The 15,694-nt window shown below is 37.5% G+C and overlaps 1 protein-coding gene across 1 annotated transcript in view; it reads right to left on the bottom strand.

The window, feature by feature from the left end:
* The window catches only part of AGPS (alkylglycerone phosphate synthase), a 48,380-nt gene extending 33,589 nt beyond the window's left edge, over window positions 1-14,791 (bottom strand). Inside the window, exons 1-6 of the mRNA XM_009332431.1 lie at window positions 14,708-14,791; window positions 10,560-10,650; window positions 5,910-6,030; window positions 5,754-5,828; window positions 4,020-4,091; window positions 2,050-2,129 (exon numbers count right to left, since the gene is read on the bottom strand). Of these exons, the coding sequence (XP_009330706.1) occupies window positions 2,050-2,129; window positions 4,020-4,091; window positions 5,754-5,828; window positions 5,910-6,030; window positions 10,560-10,634 (423 nt within the window). The 5' untranslated portion in view covers window positions 10,635-10,650; window positions 14,708-14,791. The remainder of the gene's footprint in view (window positions 1-2,049; window positions 2,130-4,019; window positions 4,092-5,753; window positions 5,829-5,909; window positions 6,031-10,559; window positions 10,651-14,707) is intronic.
* Between the last annotated feature and the right edge of the window lie 903 nt (window positions 14,792-15,694).

Raw genomic sequence — 15,694 nt, forward strand, 5'->3', positions numbered from 1 at the left:
ACATGCTTTGTCATACAGTTTATATTAATACAACTGCAGTTATTACAGCAGTGGAAGCTGAGTCCCCCCACTCCCTCAAACAGCTACACAACAGGTTACAATTTATAAAGTCACCACTATGAGAGAGTAACATACTTATTAGTCAATTTATACTAGGAATGTTTACAGAAACAATGCAGAAAAGCTAGAAAGAATTAAGTCAAAAGTCTTACAGAAGTTAAGCAATACAGTGATTTTCACAATTACCATGATTGAAGGTGCCTAAATCTGACTATCTGGACATTAAGTACACTTTTCTTGGTGTATTCTTAAACATACTCCACAGTTTAAATAGACTGCATTCAGTTATTCCAGTTCAGCTCTTGGATTTTGCCACAGTAAGCTAAAAGCAAGACACACTACAGGATGTCAGAGTATGTATGTACTTTAGAAATGTAAGATACTTGGAAGGATTATGTAATTTTATCTGATGAGACACTCACTGTCCCATCAGTATATTCTACTAAACAGGAAAAGTAGTAAACACTACAAGTTACATGGTGTACTAAGCACAATTGTCAATGAGGACAATCTGCGTGAAGGAGAAACTTAAATATGGTTTTAGCTTTGTTTATAGTAAGGATGCCACAGAAGGCTCAGCTTCCACTCTTCATTCTTAAGTACACTTCTGGTGTACTTCTATAATTTTGTGTATGCTTAAACTATGCTTCAAAGCAATTGTCTCCCCTCACAACATCTGGGCTAATTATTCAAAGCCAGCTATTTCTGCTCCTTTCAGACACCTTCAGTTTCAACATAAACTGCTTAACTGATCTGAGATGCTTAAGTAAATCAGTTTTTATGCAATATAGACGCTACACGTAAGATGAAGATACCCATTAAGTGTCTATTAAAATAGTAAAGCTTAGCCAATCATCTTAACTGCTCTGAGACATCCAGGTTTTAACTCTGACAATGTTTCCTTTCACCTTAATTTCCTTATTTTTCCTCCTCAATGATTACAAGAATTAGCTGGCAGAGTCGTTCAAGACATAAGAAAGTGGTCTATTTTCTGATTTGGTGTATACTTACATATCTAGCTGACACAAAAGCATGATAAGAGTTAACCACATTCCTTTCCCAGCCCCAAACCAGAAAGAAGTCAAAGCTGTGGGCTATGAATCAATGAGTTCAAATGAAGGCCTGAGTCAGTATTGTACTCTTTGGATTTCACTCCGTACAGACACCCAAAGAGCTTACTTCAATACACAACTACGACCTTTGCAGAAAAGATCACTTTGTAGCCAGACACACTGAGAAACAACAAGTTTAACTGAAGCACCACTGACTGAGTGGAGAAAATGGAGCCAAATCCCCGGTCTTACCTTCAAGGCTAAAGGAGTTAATAAGCTCAGCAGGTGCTCAGAGGCAGTAGAGCCTTATATCAAAGATACAGAGCTGTTTCTGAAACATCTCATTACCATGTAGTCATAAAACTATCATTTTGAAAGTATAAAGCTCCTTCATTATGGAAAGAAAAACTAGCATTGAATTTTACAGAACTTCATTTCTAGACTGCCATAAAGCTATGAACTTCACATTCTCAAGATGCTATCTACACAAAAATCTAGGGTTTTTTTCTTTAAAGTCGATCCTTCAAGCTGATTTATAGATATTAGGTCACCTTACCAACCTTTGCTTGAAGTCTGCAAAAACTAGTGAAATCTGCAATAACAAATAACTTGCTCCTAGCCTTTCATTTAACCTAAGATACAAGTTCCAATATAGAAGAAGAGTAGCATCCTCTGATTTTCACTTAAAGCTGCTATAAGATGACTTAACACTGATTTTTTTTTTTTATTAAATACATACAGGTCATATGAAGTAGTACAGGGCTAACATCAGCAAAATATCACTTAAACTGAAGGAATACCAATTTAGTCATGCGTGGTACAGATTAATACTTCCATATCTATTTTATTCTTGCAAAGAAAGAAATGTCATTCTCTAGTGATCACCATTCAAAGTAACTGTAGGAGAATTTAAAAAATAAAAAATTGAGAGATATACCATTTGTGAGGTATCCAGTGAGACAATTGTTCTTTTTTCTTCTTCAGGACATTCAAGGGCACTCGAGACACTCGTCCCTCCTGCAAATACGGGAGCAACATTGTGATCACAAAATTCTCCTGTAGCTTTTCTTCACATACCATCCCTCTCTCCCTCCTTTCTGATATTGAACTTAATAAAGTAAGATCACTGAAGTTAACTGTTTGAGGCTAGTGATTAGTCTTTCAAGGCTGTGTCTTCTCCCAAACTGGGTTTCACAAAATCAAGGCAGCATTGGAGCCGACAATGCTTTAACAGCACTCAATAACAAACCATGAAATTCTGTGACCATCTCAGCTGATTCTGTTAAGTCCAGAATAAAGTTTTAAAACAAGGAAGGAAAAGAAATAACAAAGCCATCCAAGAAACAGAGATAGTTATGATTTCTATATATTCTTTTGAGATGACTATGGAAGCCACTACACTTCTACCTAGAAAACTGGCTTAAGAAGTCTACCTAATACAGGAATGCAATACTTATCTGAAAGCAAGAAAGAAACTGAAATGGTATAACTACCAAAAAAAAAAAAAAAAAAAGGATAAAACCAAATGTCAAACCTCCCTCGAGGTTTCTAATGTATCTTTATAGGATGTCACAGAACAGCCTCCAAGAAGCATTTGGCTTCTCAAAGACTACTAAAGCCATAGGAAAAGAGACACTAGGATGCTAAAGAGATCCACAGCAAGCTACCAGAAGAACAACCAATGGCAAGTACAGAGACAGTGCCAGCTAATAAAACACTCTCCAAGAGCAATAAAGCCCATCACCTTTGCTTCCAGTGACAGGAAAGGTAGCATTTTCTTTAAATACCAACCCCTATAGTAGTAACTCCAGAAGTTGACTGTAGTTCAGTAAAAAACAGACTTGGGAAACAATCTGAAGATCTTTCTGTATCCTGGTCAGTGAACAAGAGATAGTAAATATTGCTGCTTTCAGCTATACCAATTTACTAGTACCAAAGGTGACTTGTAGCAGTCTTACAGCTCTGCAGATGTATCTGGCAAGGGTGAGAGCGTTTTAGGGAGAAAACAGCTCCATTAGTTTGGTATTGTCTTCAAGTGACATGCTCATCTTTTCAAATAGTAAGTGTCCTTCCTACAGGGGCTATACTCCTACAGCATAAGCAAGTACCAAGTAAAACACACAGATTTCTCCCACAGAATTAAGAGTTAATAAAAATCTCCTCACAGAATGAGCTTATGAAAGCCAACATCCCATGTTCCCCGAGCTCTAAGTCAAAACAAGGTAGCTCACCGCTCTACTTCAGCGGGCTTAGAAGAAAAAACATCCACGATTGAAAACCTGAAGTCCTTTAGAAATTCTTTAGGCTGAGAAGGACACAGAAGGATACAGGCCTTTACTTGTACTCTGTACCTGGATCATTTCCTGAAAACCCTTGCCACCAGGAGTCTCTACTATAATTTTCAAACTGAACAACATCTAAAAGGAAATTAGAATTATGGTTAACGATTTTGCAGTACAGTGTCTGACCACAATCCTCCCTGGACCTATGAGCTTCAACAGTACAACAAAAAAACCCTAATTTATACAAGTTTGTGGGAACAGAGCACAAGTAATGCATCCAAAACCATGACACCTCTAACACAGATATTTGAATCTCTTGACTTATTTCCTAGAAGACTTCCAAGGCACAGAGGTAGATTTCAGCTTCATATAACCACTCCTCTCACACATTCAATATTCAAAGTGTTGACATACTTTTCATGACTTCCACTAAATTGAATATAGCAGCTTTAAATACTGCAAGATCATAAAAAAAGTTAAGACCACACTTAAAATACTACTAAAAAAATCTAACTATTGAATTATTGGTACAATATATTACTAAGATCACGTATTTAAATTTAATTCAAGTAGAATACATTTTCACTAGTAACGTTAAACAGATTTGAGATTTCATAACACTTACCACCAAATGGTATTATGCAGAGATTGTGTTTGCAGGCTAATTCCACAATTTTAACTACGTCTTCATGGCAAACTAAAAGAGTCCAAACAGTTAAAAAAACAGGATTTGTGATTAGTACTGTTATTTGTGCTTAGTACTAAATACTGCAGTCTGAATAAGCAGCAGCTCCTTTTCTGACACCAGCAAGGAAGGCATTTCAAAGAGTTAGGCACTAAATAAGAGCTGGGCTCAAGTATCAGAGTTCCAGAGTAAAGTTTAGACCTGAAACAATTCTACATTTGAAGAACTAACTACAGCCTTAGTCTCCTGCTCTACTCATGGACTGAGACCCTCCTGCAAATTTTCAGGGCAAGATGGGCTACCAAACAGTTAGCAATTAATCTAGGTATCTTGGAGAACAAATCAAGTTTAAAGCTTTTGTTGAAAATAGGCTGTCCACTTTATTTTAAGTGAGAAATAAGTCTCTTCTGAGAGCTGAAGAACACATCTTTTTCTTCCCAGCTGACATTCATCTTCAAAAGTAGACTTGCTGTGAAATTTACTTTTTCGGAACACATTCTGTATCTGGTCAAAGAGGGAAGCAGAAATGCTTGTGCACAGGCAAGGAAAAGTATCAAAAGAGAGATCAAATACAGTGCATACATGAGTTCGTGCAAACAGCAGAGAATGAGCAGGACTGAATAAACAAGCTTACGAACTCTGGCTACTTTGCTCTTGCCGTACAGAGCAGCTTTAAAGAAAGGTAGCCAATCATTTTATTTCAATTGCTTTTGGAGCTGCACAAAATAAAGCTGTGGCAAGTGCTGTTCATAGTCACCAGTGCTGCCATGTCAGTACCTGTCCTCAAGTACTGAGATGCATTTTATAGTGCCTCTTTATGCTTCCCATACGTGATTTTTTCCCCCTAAATAAAGGAAGCAATACTGAGCTAAGACAAGGTTCTTATTAGAAATCTTGGGGTTTCTAATGCAGTGCAGCTATCAAAGTATCAGAAAGTTATAGAAGGTAAGGAAAGAGTTGGATTCATACAGCTGAAAAGAAATTGACAGGTACTTAGATCAAATGACTTTTTGGTTAGCTGCTGAAGAATGGCACATGGAAAGTAGCTCCTAGTGACCAGAGAAACATGACTCATGTAGGAAATTCACAAGTGTGCAAACAGTCGAATCAGTTTAAGTATTTGTATGCTTCTACTAGATAGAAGCAAGCATATTTTCTGCTACATATTATCTACAACAGCATGAGTTATTACTCTAAAGCGGGACTAGTCTGTACTCAGATTGCACCGCTCTTTCTTCAAGTCAACGATCCTTCGTAAAGTGTTCTGATAGGAGTTACAGGTGTCATAAAACAAAGTTCTTTAATACAAACATTTCACTATCCTTTTACCATCATGTACTCCTTCAAAAAAGCAAGATTTAGACTGCCATTTAGACAACTATTCTTGGTGAACTTAAGTTCAAATTACACTGTGGCTACTTAAGTCATGAATTCAGTTGTCAACAGCAACTTCATCTATATTTAATAAATTTGACTTCCCCACGAAGTGATGGCACAACCAGCAATCTAGATGTTAAACAATCATGATTACCATTCATGAGAAAATTCCTTCAGTTTCTGTAAAGACGAGCAAAGTCAGTGAACCAAGAGACAGCTTTCCCATGACAAGAAAGCACTGTTTAGTAAACAATGGCCTCCCAGATCAGAAGGGAGCATAAAACAATTAAAGCTTACCAGGCCATACAACTATATCAGGAATTCGCTTAAACATTCCTTCCCTGAGTACAAATATCTCATGTAGGCAGTGACCTGAAACACAAACAATAAGTTAACAAGTTCAAACAAGGAAGCATCAAAAGCAGCACAGTTACATAAATGAAGTTCTCTTACCATGAGCTCTGAATACCCTATCTTCTGCATCCTGTGAATATGAGATTTTAGTGGCTCTGAGATCCTGAAGAAATTCTTCATTTACAATGGATGGAGGTACATCATTAACATTTATGGATGCCTACAATACAAGAAAGTAAGTTCGTTAAAGATAGGTTCACTCTTACAGCATTTCTGTACAACAGAAATAATAAAAACAGGTTAACACTAACTGATACCCAAACACAACTATTTAAGATCAGAAATACCAAAGTTCTCCTCTTCATCTTCAATCACTGATCCCACTTATCCTACCTGGTACTCAGCTGACTAGATGCACACAGGAAATTTTATTTCAGTAGCACATTCTTACCCTTTTTCCTCCTGAGAAGTTTGGAGAAATGCACTAGCTTATGAGTGCATACTGAACAAAATACCTTTTTAAAGACTTCAAGATCCAAGAAGAACAGCTGACTGAACAGAACTAGAGACTCTCCTGTTGATGAAGGGATAGAGATTGAAGGTCAAAATTCCTTTTTGAATATAAGTTTCTCCTCCAGTAGAGAGAAATACATACTAAAGCACTACCCACTCTGCAAATTCCTCTATTTATAATTCTGTTTCTACCAACCCACTTGCCCTCCTCTTGTCATGTACTGGAAGTTAAATCCACCTCAGGCCAAAGCCTAATCAAAAGTCCACAGCAAGGCAAAACTAAGTTTGACTGATCTAACATAACCAGCATACTTTAAGTAGACCTCACACATCAGGAAGACTTTATGAAATCCATGTTCAGTCACCAACACGCAGGTGTTTCCAGAAAGCCTCTAGCTAGAAGTCCTAATCAACACCTTGGAAAAAAGTTTCTTTCAAAGAAGCTACACTGGACATTTTGGCTTACCAACAGGCCTTGAATCAAGCTTCTTTAAGTCCAGAGAGAGAACCCCTGCTTAAGGTTTTCTAATAGCCCATTCTTCCAGGTCCTTACGACAGATGCCTATCATAGTATTCTTACAGCTTCTCAAAGTGCTGACCTAGCTACTTAATTCTCTTTTCTAAAGTCCACTTTAGATATCAGGCACATAAAAACATAGTTCATGTGTTGACTTGTTAAACCCACTTGGAGAATGAGGATTCTTTACAGGACCCAGTTAAAAAAAAAATCTTTGTAGGCATTAAGCATAATGCTTTTAAGGTTCCAAAAAAAACCCAACATGCTTTTTTTTCCTCCTTAAAAATGCAGCCAATAAATTAATTTACACTTTTCTATGGGTAACCTCCCTAAAGAAATATGCCTTCTATTACAAATGGCCTCTAATTAAGGAGTTCTTTAATTAGATATAAAGCTTGTCTTATGAGTAAAAACTAACTTCTGGACTTCAACTCCTATTTTGAAAGAAAATGTTGGTCAAGAATCTTATTCCTAGTTATCAAAGTCCCTCAAGCTCAAGAACAGGAGAACTGAAAAATTTTCACTACCCCATCTTTTATTTTAAATACACTCTTAAAAATTAGGAGTTGCACAAAAATTAGTTAAAACATAGTGCAGTACTTTCAAACTTCTGTCATGAAAACCTTGCTGGCAAATTAACCGACATCACCTTCAACTCAAATAGAAGAACATTCTTGCAATTTTGTTATAAAGCCATCAGGAAAAACTATGAGCTGCCTAATGACGCCAGAAAGAGCTTGCTTAAAGCCTTACCACCGAAAAGTATTTTGTACAAAATGTTCCATGCAGCCAAAGAAATTTAGACATTTCTTTGACGAGCCTAGCCTATGCTTCTTCACAAGTACAAAGAGAAAACAGCAAAACTGAATTCACTTTTCTTTCACCTTCTGAAGTTTCAGCCTTCTACATAAAAGTATACCCACCCATCCAGGTTTTCTTTCCTGGAAGGGAGTCTTGCCTATCTTTGCTCTACATAACCTCCAGAACAGCTGGTATTTTTTTTGCCAGTATGTCCTAAGACAAAAGCTTAGAGGATAGCACCAGTTACCAAGCTAACAGCAAGGAAAATAGAGATTAATAGTCTCCCATCTGCCACCACAGCAGCAGCCTATCCTGAATGGGTTGAGTGTCAAAGTAGTGGGAGCTGAAGAAGGGAAGATTTAACCTTCAACAGGAAAGTTTTCAGGTAGTTAAAAGATCCATGGTGATGGAACTTGCCTGCCAGTGTCCACCCTACAAGAAACTATGTAAGGTTATGTAGAAATTAAGAGCACTTACAGGGATAATTCAGAAAGCAGTATCTGCATGAGATACGTTCATGACTGACAGCTAACAATATTCAGAGGTTCAAAAGGATAGCCAAGTGTTTGTTTTAGAGTTTTCATATGGGACACATGACCTAATGAGAATGATTTGATTTCTGGAAGAGGATATGTGCTGTTCTGACTTGCTTTAAGGATGATATTATACTTCTTGAAATAAGGTGTCAGACATCTGAGAAAAAGGCTTTTCCTTCAACATATTCACTTTGTCACCTACAAACACAGAAGTTGAGATTAAGTGTTGCTTAGGTGAGAGATACACCACTACTGAGAGATCATGATTTTAGGGGCCAGTCACAGTAAGCACAGAGGAAGTCAGGTCTTGGATTCCTGCTCTTAGCTCTTACTATTCTGCTATTAATGCACATTCACACAGTGATGTTTGCTAACCCAAAGAACGGAGCTCTGACAGAAACTTGGAAAACATGAGAAACAAACAAGTAGGTACCAAATAAAGATCTTTAAAACACTTAAAAAAAAATCCCTGCTAGCTGTGCTTACATTTTCTATTTTAAACTTTGGTTTCTTCATGGATTTCCATAGACAGAACTATTTCATATCATTTCAAGTTGAACACCAAGTGCTTGAAGATCTTTGTTCTCCGTAAGAGGGACACAAACTACTTAAAGCTAAAATCATCTGCAAGGAATTGTTATAAGTATCTTAAATTTTATCTCTCTTCCACAAGTATTTTAATCCTTTAGTTTTCACCTTCAAGATTGAAAAGTTAGTATTTGTCCACATAAATCTTACACACAATGCCAAACAAAAATATACCTTTATTTATTCTTATGGGTCTGAAATATTTTAAGATTTGTGCACTGAAAGGCTAGACAGGAAGCCTATGTGAACTAGGTCTAAACTGTTGTCTGTGGTAAGTCTAGTCTGAAAAATGAAGAAGACATCAGCAGGCCTTGAGCATCACAGAAGCAGGTACATTTACTGTTGTTAATTATAACAGAAAAATTGCATGCAACAGGGTACCCTCCAGTCTCATAGACTAGAGGCAGGAAGGGATGAGATAGAAAGACAAATGGACCAAGAGATTCCCCTCCTACTGCTGTTCCTATACTTGAGTTCCTTCATGCTCTGATGATAGTAGATGAAAAACCAACATAGCACAACAACCTGAAATATAAACTAGGAACTATGACAGAGACATGAAAATGGGGGACCTGCAGTAGTAGCTGAGAATAGCTACGAGAAGTCCAGATACATACTGGAGACTCCAAAGAGTCCTATTCTGTGTCAAGGTAGTCAGCCTGTTTCAGATCACAACAAGAACATGGGAACCAGAGGGGCACAACATAACAGGAAAGCATTCAACATTGCTCCAAATATCCTGAAGAGCTGTTTTGCAAGACGTACTGTGGAATCAAGATACTATTCAAGAATCTGCCCTTGTGCTCCAGGTCTACTTTGTTCTGTATTTCCTCTGCACGTAGAAAGGGAACAACGTCTCTCAGGACCTCTGGTCACAGCAAATTAAAGCAGCTGCCAGTTAAGACCTATCCTGGTCAAGGAAACATGAAGATGAATTTTTTCAAAATATATTGGCAGATGGAGATCCTGCAAGTCATAGCATACGAAAGAATGTCTTCATTAACAGAAGACTGAAGAAATGTTCGAGTTTTTAGGCTCTATGAGATTACCTACTTCAGAGAAAATGCAATCTTGAATTCACTCAAGAAATGGGTAAAACTGTTACCCAAAGCAGGGTTGCTATAATCACTGTGCAAGCACAGCCTGCTTTCAACACTGCTTAAGCAGCTATCTAGTCAGGAACCTGCAGCCTCAAAGGAATTCTTAGAAGGGAGTCAGGAGACCTGATTCTGACATGAGTTACTCTCCTGAAAAGCAAAATATGGATGCTTCACAAAACCCAGAACATTCCGAATGTGTTGTTTTTCTGAAAACATTCAGTTCAGTCTTGAGTATTCTGGTAGCCAGTTTTCAGCACCGAGACATGTAAAAAAAAATTACTGTCAAATAAGAACTTGGATTTCATTCAGTACACTGAAAACACAGGACAATTGAACTTCACTGTATCTTCTGTCTTTATTATCATGAACAACACTGAAGTTGCATAAACAATTCCCTCTAGGCTAACAGTTTCTACAATCTTGAAAAGCAATGTACAAAGAAGGACAAAAAACTCCCCATGTTGGAGACTTTCATTCCAATAAAAGTACTACCAGTTAACCTGGAACCACAAGTCATGCTAAGTCATTGAATGTTTTATGTAGAACACTTTTTTCAAAACACTGAGGTATTAATACACTATTTAAATCATGTGCAAGGTGACCTTCGGGACAACAGCTGAATCATCTTTAACAACGTGGTCTTGATTATCACCAAGACTAATGTTCAAAGGAACTGGTTCAGCTATTTACTTACTCTAGAGGTAGTTTTGTGCTCCAGACTTGCTCCAAAGGTTTTTTCTATCCATTCCTTAAAAGTTGGTAATACCATACCACCTAATCTGTACCTGAAAAGTCAATATTACATAGGGTCATTTTAAATTAAAAGACTGTACGTCAGATACACTTCTTTCGATTCTACGTATGCACAAATAGTTACGTTTTAAATCAAATTCTTTACCTACAAGCCTGCAAAGCTTCTGCACATTTAGTTTTCATGCAACTGCACATTTCATTGTATTTAACTGTTCTGTACTTCACACAAAATCAAATCAATTGTCAGCATCTTAGGTATTACTTTCCTTCGTGATCTTTGGGAATTGTGGCATAAAGGCTTTTGAGATATCCCACCCCTCCATCTTTACTTTTAAGAAAGGTCTCTCCCTTTCAGTAGTGCAGAAAGCAGTGTTGCAGTTTACATGCCAGTTACAGGTAGAGGCCATGTGTGTATGGACACACTGCAGTGTAAACAACAGCAGTCTCAGACACACAAACTCAGCTCAGTACACCTTACATGTTTTGAAGAAAAACAGTGTTAAATATTCTTCCCTCATCATCAGAATGCATCAGAATCCATCAAGCAATGTGAATTTATTTCTATTGCAAAGTCTTTGGCAAGAGCTTAGCCATATGACAGATGAAGACTTACAGACATGGGACAGAGGAATTGTTTGTGAACATGTGTACCACATGTGAAAACAAATAAGGCTGGGTACACACTGAAACAGGTAGAAACTATTGCTATTAATTGTATACATGCACACTTTGTGCATGTTTATGTATGCACAAAGATTCTCCAAGAAGAGCAAAAGGACCTTTCTTTGATATTAAGAGCTTTCAGCAGCTGAGAATCCTTACTATAGTTTGCACCTAGGTCACTGCATTATGCCTCATGGGTCTTCCTTCTAACATTATTCAATCACTGTTAATCCAGTTATGACCCTGTCCGTCACAGCTGTTGCAACCAACTCTAGAACTAAGTCACCTATTACACAGAAAGGCCAATTCCTTTTGTTTCCTCATGTCAGCTACCCCCCAGTTCTCCTATTGCAAAAAAAAACCCTACTCTATTCCTAGAGTTAAAAGACTACAACCATATCTCAACTCAAGCTAGACTCTTCAGCTTGGAAGACAGCATTCAGTTGTTCTTCCTCTGACAGCTGTTATTGTATCATTATACCCATATGAAACAGTTAAGCGAATTCTATGAAAAGGAAATAAGCAATGAAAGCTTAATGCATTTGCATCAGGAGTTTGCAACAAACGTACAGAGGAGACTCCAGTCAGCTTGGTGTGTTTTCTTCTCCAGACATACTTTCTGGTATTGCCAACCTATTACTTTAGCTAGCTTGGAAGAGTAACCTTAATCACTTATTCAAAGGACAAACTAAAGCTATCAGAAAACCAACAGCTTTTAAGTCAAGACACAGACAGAAGTCACAGCACAGATGGAGTTAGTGAGTTTACTGCACAGAACACAACACACGATTGCTCAGGAAGCAAGCTTTGTATGTATGTTGATGGTGCAAGAAGCCCCCCCCAAAGACCTCCTCCCTCCACACACCCCAAAAAACAGGTTTAGTTGCTCAGGCTAGTATTATCTATCCCTGGTGAGATGATAGAGGCTATAATAAAAAGATCATTTGACACATGGAAAAGCATGGTCTGTTGGGAAAGTCAACATGGCTTTCATAAAGGGAAATCCTGTTTCACTAACCCTTGGAGTTCTATCAGGGTGTGAAAACAGAAAGTGAATAAAGGGGATACAATGAACATTAAATTCCACACTCCTTTATACTTCCACAGGTGTTTACCCCAAAAGCTATTTAAGAAAATACATTGTTACAGTACTGAAGGAAAGGTTCTTCTACGGGCTGAAGGCTAAGATAAGGTTAAGACAAGAAGCAAAGGGCAGGGTATATTGATTACTGTCCAAGACAGACTCAGGAATGCAGCTTGCCACACACTGGTACTGGGACCAGTTTTACACAATGTCTTCATCAGTGATCTGGATTCATCAGTGGACTCTCCAACCAGGTGAATAATATTAAGCTTTTTTGGGTAGACAGATACGACATTGAAAGGAAGGAACTCAGGACCTTAAAAAAACCTAGGCAGACAAATGAAGATGGAAAATAAGATGTAGATAACTGCAAGAGCAAAAAAAAAAAGCATTACTGCATATTTTGCAGAACCAGACTGGTAGTCAGTATAGAAAAACCATGGCATCTTCACTGACGACATACAACAGCAGCCAACAGTGTTATGCATCAACCAGGCAGGTATAAGAAAGAAGACAGTTCATCTCTTTTTGCTGCTCTGTAGAATGCTGGTGTATCCACACCCTGAGCGCTGCATGCAGTTTTTGTCCCTGTATCTCCAAAAAGGTGTAGTAGAGCTAGAGAGGGTTCAGAGAACAGCAACTGTAAAGACCAAGGGGCCTTACAAGCAGAGACTAGAGGGCCCAGGACTCCCTCAGCATGGAGAGAAAGTGGAAGAAAGGATATGATTGAGTCTTATCTAATAAACAAAGCAGTAGATAGGCTGAAGAACTCTCATTCACCTAATCCTGCAACACAGTAAGGGATACTTGGTTTAAAACACAAGTACTTTTCACAACAGCAACCTGGAACTTGCTACCATGGGATGCTGTAGAGGCAGACAGTATCAGCAGACTTGAATGCTATTAGACAAATTTATTGACAACAGATCTGTAAGTGGATACTAAAAGGACAAGGCATCTACAACATCTTTGCAGATGCCTATTCTCCTATTTTCACTTCAAACACTCTCCTTTTGCCACTGTGACAAACTATTCCATAGAAACTACACTGGTGTGGCCCAGCAGGGCATTTCTAATATTATCTATCAGTTAGAGAGAGAATGCAGATGAAGGGAAAAAAAATGCCATTCTCCCCCCATTCTAGAACAGTGACTGGTACTCATCAGTCAAACAGCAGCCTCGATGCTTCCTCCTGAAAAAAAAAAATCCAAGTCCAGCTCTCTACCATTTTTTCCTTCAAAGCACACTGCATAAGTTTTCTGTGCAGCATAACCTACCTCAGATAAACTAAAGATATCAGATGAAAGAATGAGTGACAAAGTGACAAGAATTAGAATCCTGTCAAGAAGAGAGAGACCACCAAGATCGCCTTAAGTATTACACAGTGAACTCAAGTGCCTAAGACAAGGCTTTGCATTTTAATCTGGGCCTGAAAATTAAGAAGTTAAGGATTAAAGTGCTCAACAACCCAGTTAGGTTTTTGCAGCTTTGACTCAAACTAGCACATGCTAGTTTACACAAACTCGAAGACCAGGAAGGAATTTTTCTGAAGGATAGTATTTATTTCAGACTTCTTTCTCTTCCCCATTCTTTTTCTTTACTCTTACAAAAAGTATATATTTTAAACCAGGGAAGAGACTGAAAGACTAGTTTCCACTGAGGCAGAAAAAAACAGTTAAGATGTCAAGTGACAGGCTTAAATCCCACTGGAAGAAAGTTTAGAGACCCCCAAGTAGACTTAATTTTAATGTCATTTCCTCAGAAAAAATATTTCTCAGAAAAACAAGCTTGCTGTAGAAATGGCTAGTAGATAAATCAGAAGTGTTGCCACTACAGAACATACAACCGAGGAGCAGTTTTTAATTTGAAGCTCAGAGGATAAAGTAGCTCTGTGTGCCATGGTTAAGAAACCTAAAACACAAATTGGAAGTTTAATAAAGCAACTTGTTGATGCTCAAGAGATTCTCAAAACTGGCAAAAATGCACTGACCTGCTGCATGTTATCTAAAGCTTTAGAACATGGTGCAGATTCTCAGTCTGATTCCATTCTCCAAGGGAAGTTTAACACACAGAGTATACCAAGTTAGAGAAGACTCACATTAATTTGTCCTTATAATACTTTTAATAAACCTTCCAATAAGCCACAGTCTATTTTACTACATGTGAGACTGCTGTGTATAGAATTCAGCAAGCCTGTTAAATGCAGAACAACTAATAACCAATTTGATGAGACAAAGCAAGTTTTTTTGCCTTCGTTGGATTAGCTGAACAGTGCAGTTTTTAAACTCTTTTCAAAAAAGTCACTAAATAAGATACTTCAGTTACATAAATTTTCAACTTACCTTTTTCCTGTGAATTCTGCTTGACCCTTCTTATTGAAGATGAATTTGGAGTCATTATATCCCCATCCATTCCACTTCAGAAGTTCTTGCCTTAAAGGGGAAAAAAAAATATCTAAGTGAGAATGTTAGCACGTTGTAAGCCCAAAATGATTTGCAGTTATATGGCTTTGGAAAAAAGTCTTATCAGATAGCAATTCAAGAAATCAAGTACATATCAAGAGTGCATAACTTAGAGCAAAAAGTCATTCTGCAGCCACAACCATTATTCCTTCAGATTACCTCCTAAGACTTGAAAGACAAGATGCTTCATAAAAACAAACAGCTTAAGTCAATGCACAGTGTAAGGTGATATTCTCAAATTGGCAAGAGCAATGTTTGAAAGATGCTTGGTTTTAAATCTATACATAAATACTAACACACAAATAGCCAATAGCTAAATATTTTCAGAATGAGACATTTAACATTATTATCCTCTGTCAAGGGAATAATTTTAAATTTTAGTTGTTCAACATCACTACTGTAATCCCACTGCATTCTTAACAGTCACTTGATGAGGCGCTCAGAGACACATTTGGATTGAAAATATATATATTGGAAAGCCAAAAAAAAAAAACGACCAAGAACTGCAGGAATAACATAGCAAATACAACCTGAATGTGACCTCAAAGCATGCCACCATAAGAAAGGGAATATAAAGAAAAAATACCAAACCCACAACTGCCAAAATACAACCACAAAACTGAAATACCTTAAGCACAACCATACCAAAACAGAGGACCTCTTAATTATTAGAGTCATCAGAAGTATATCAGTGTAAACATATTTAAGACTCAGATACACACAAAGAGTAATTACACATTAATCTAACTTTGCTTTAAAAGTTTGCCATTTATTTACATTAGAAGTACTAACTTAAAAACTGAATTTTAGTTAATAAAAAGGCATCTTAAAGAAGTCTAAAAACAGATTATTACCTCACTCCACTAT

This window comes from Pygoscelis adeliae, unplaced genomic scaffold (genome assembly GCF_000699105.1).
Source record: "Pygoscelis adeliae isolate BGI_AS28 unplaced genomic scaffold, ASM69910v1 Scaffold160, whole genome shotgun sequence".
NCBI lineage: Eukaryota > Metazoa > Chordata > Aves > Sphenisciformes > Spheniscidae > Pygoscelis > Pygoscelis adeliae.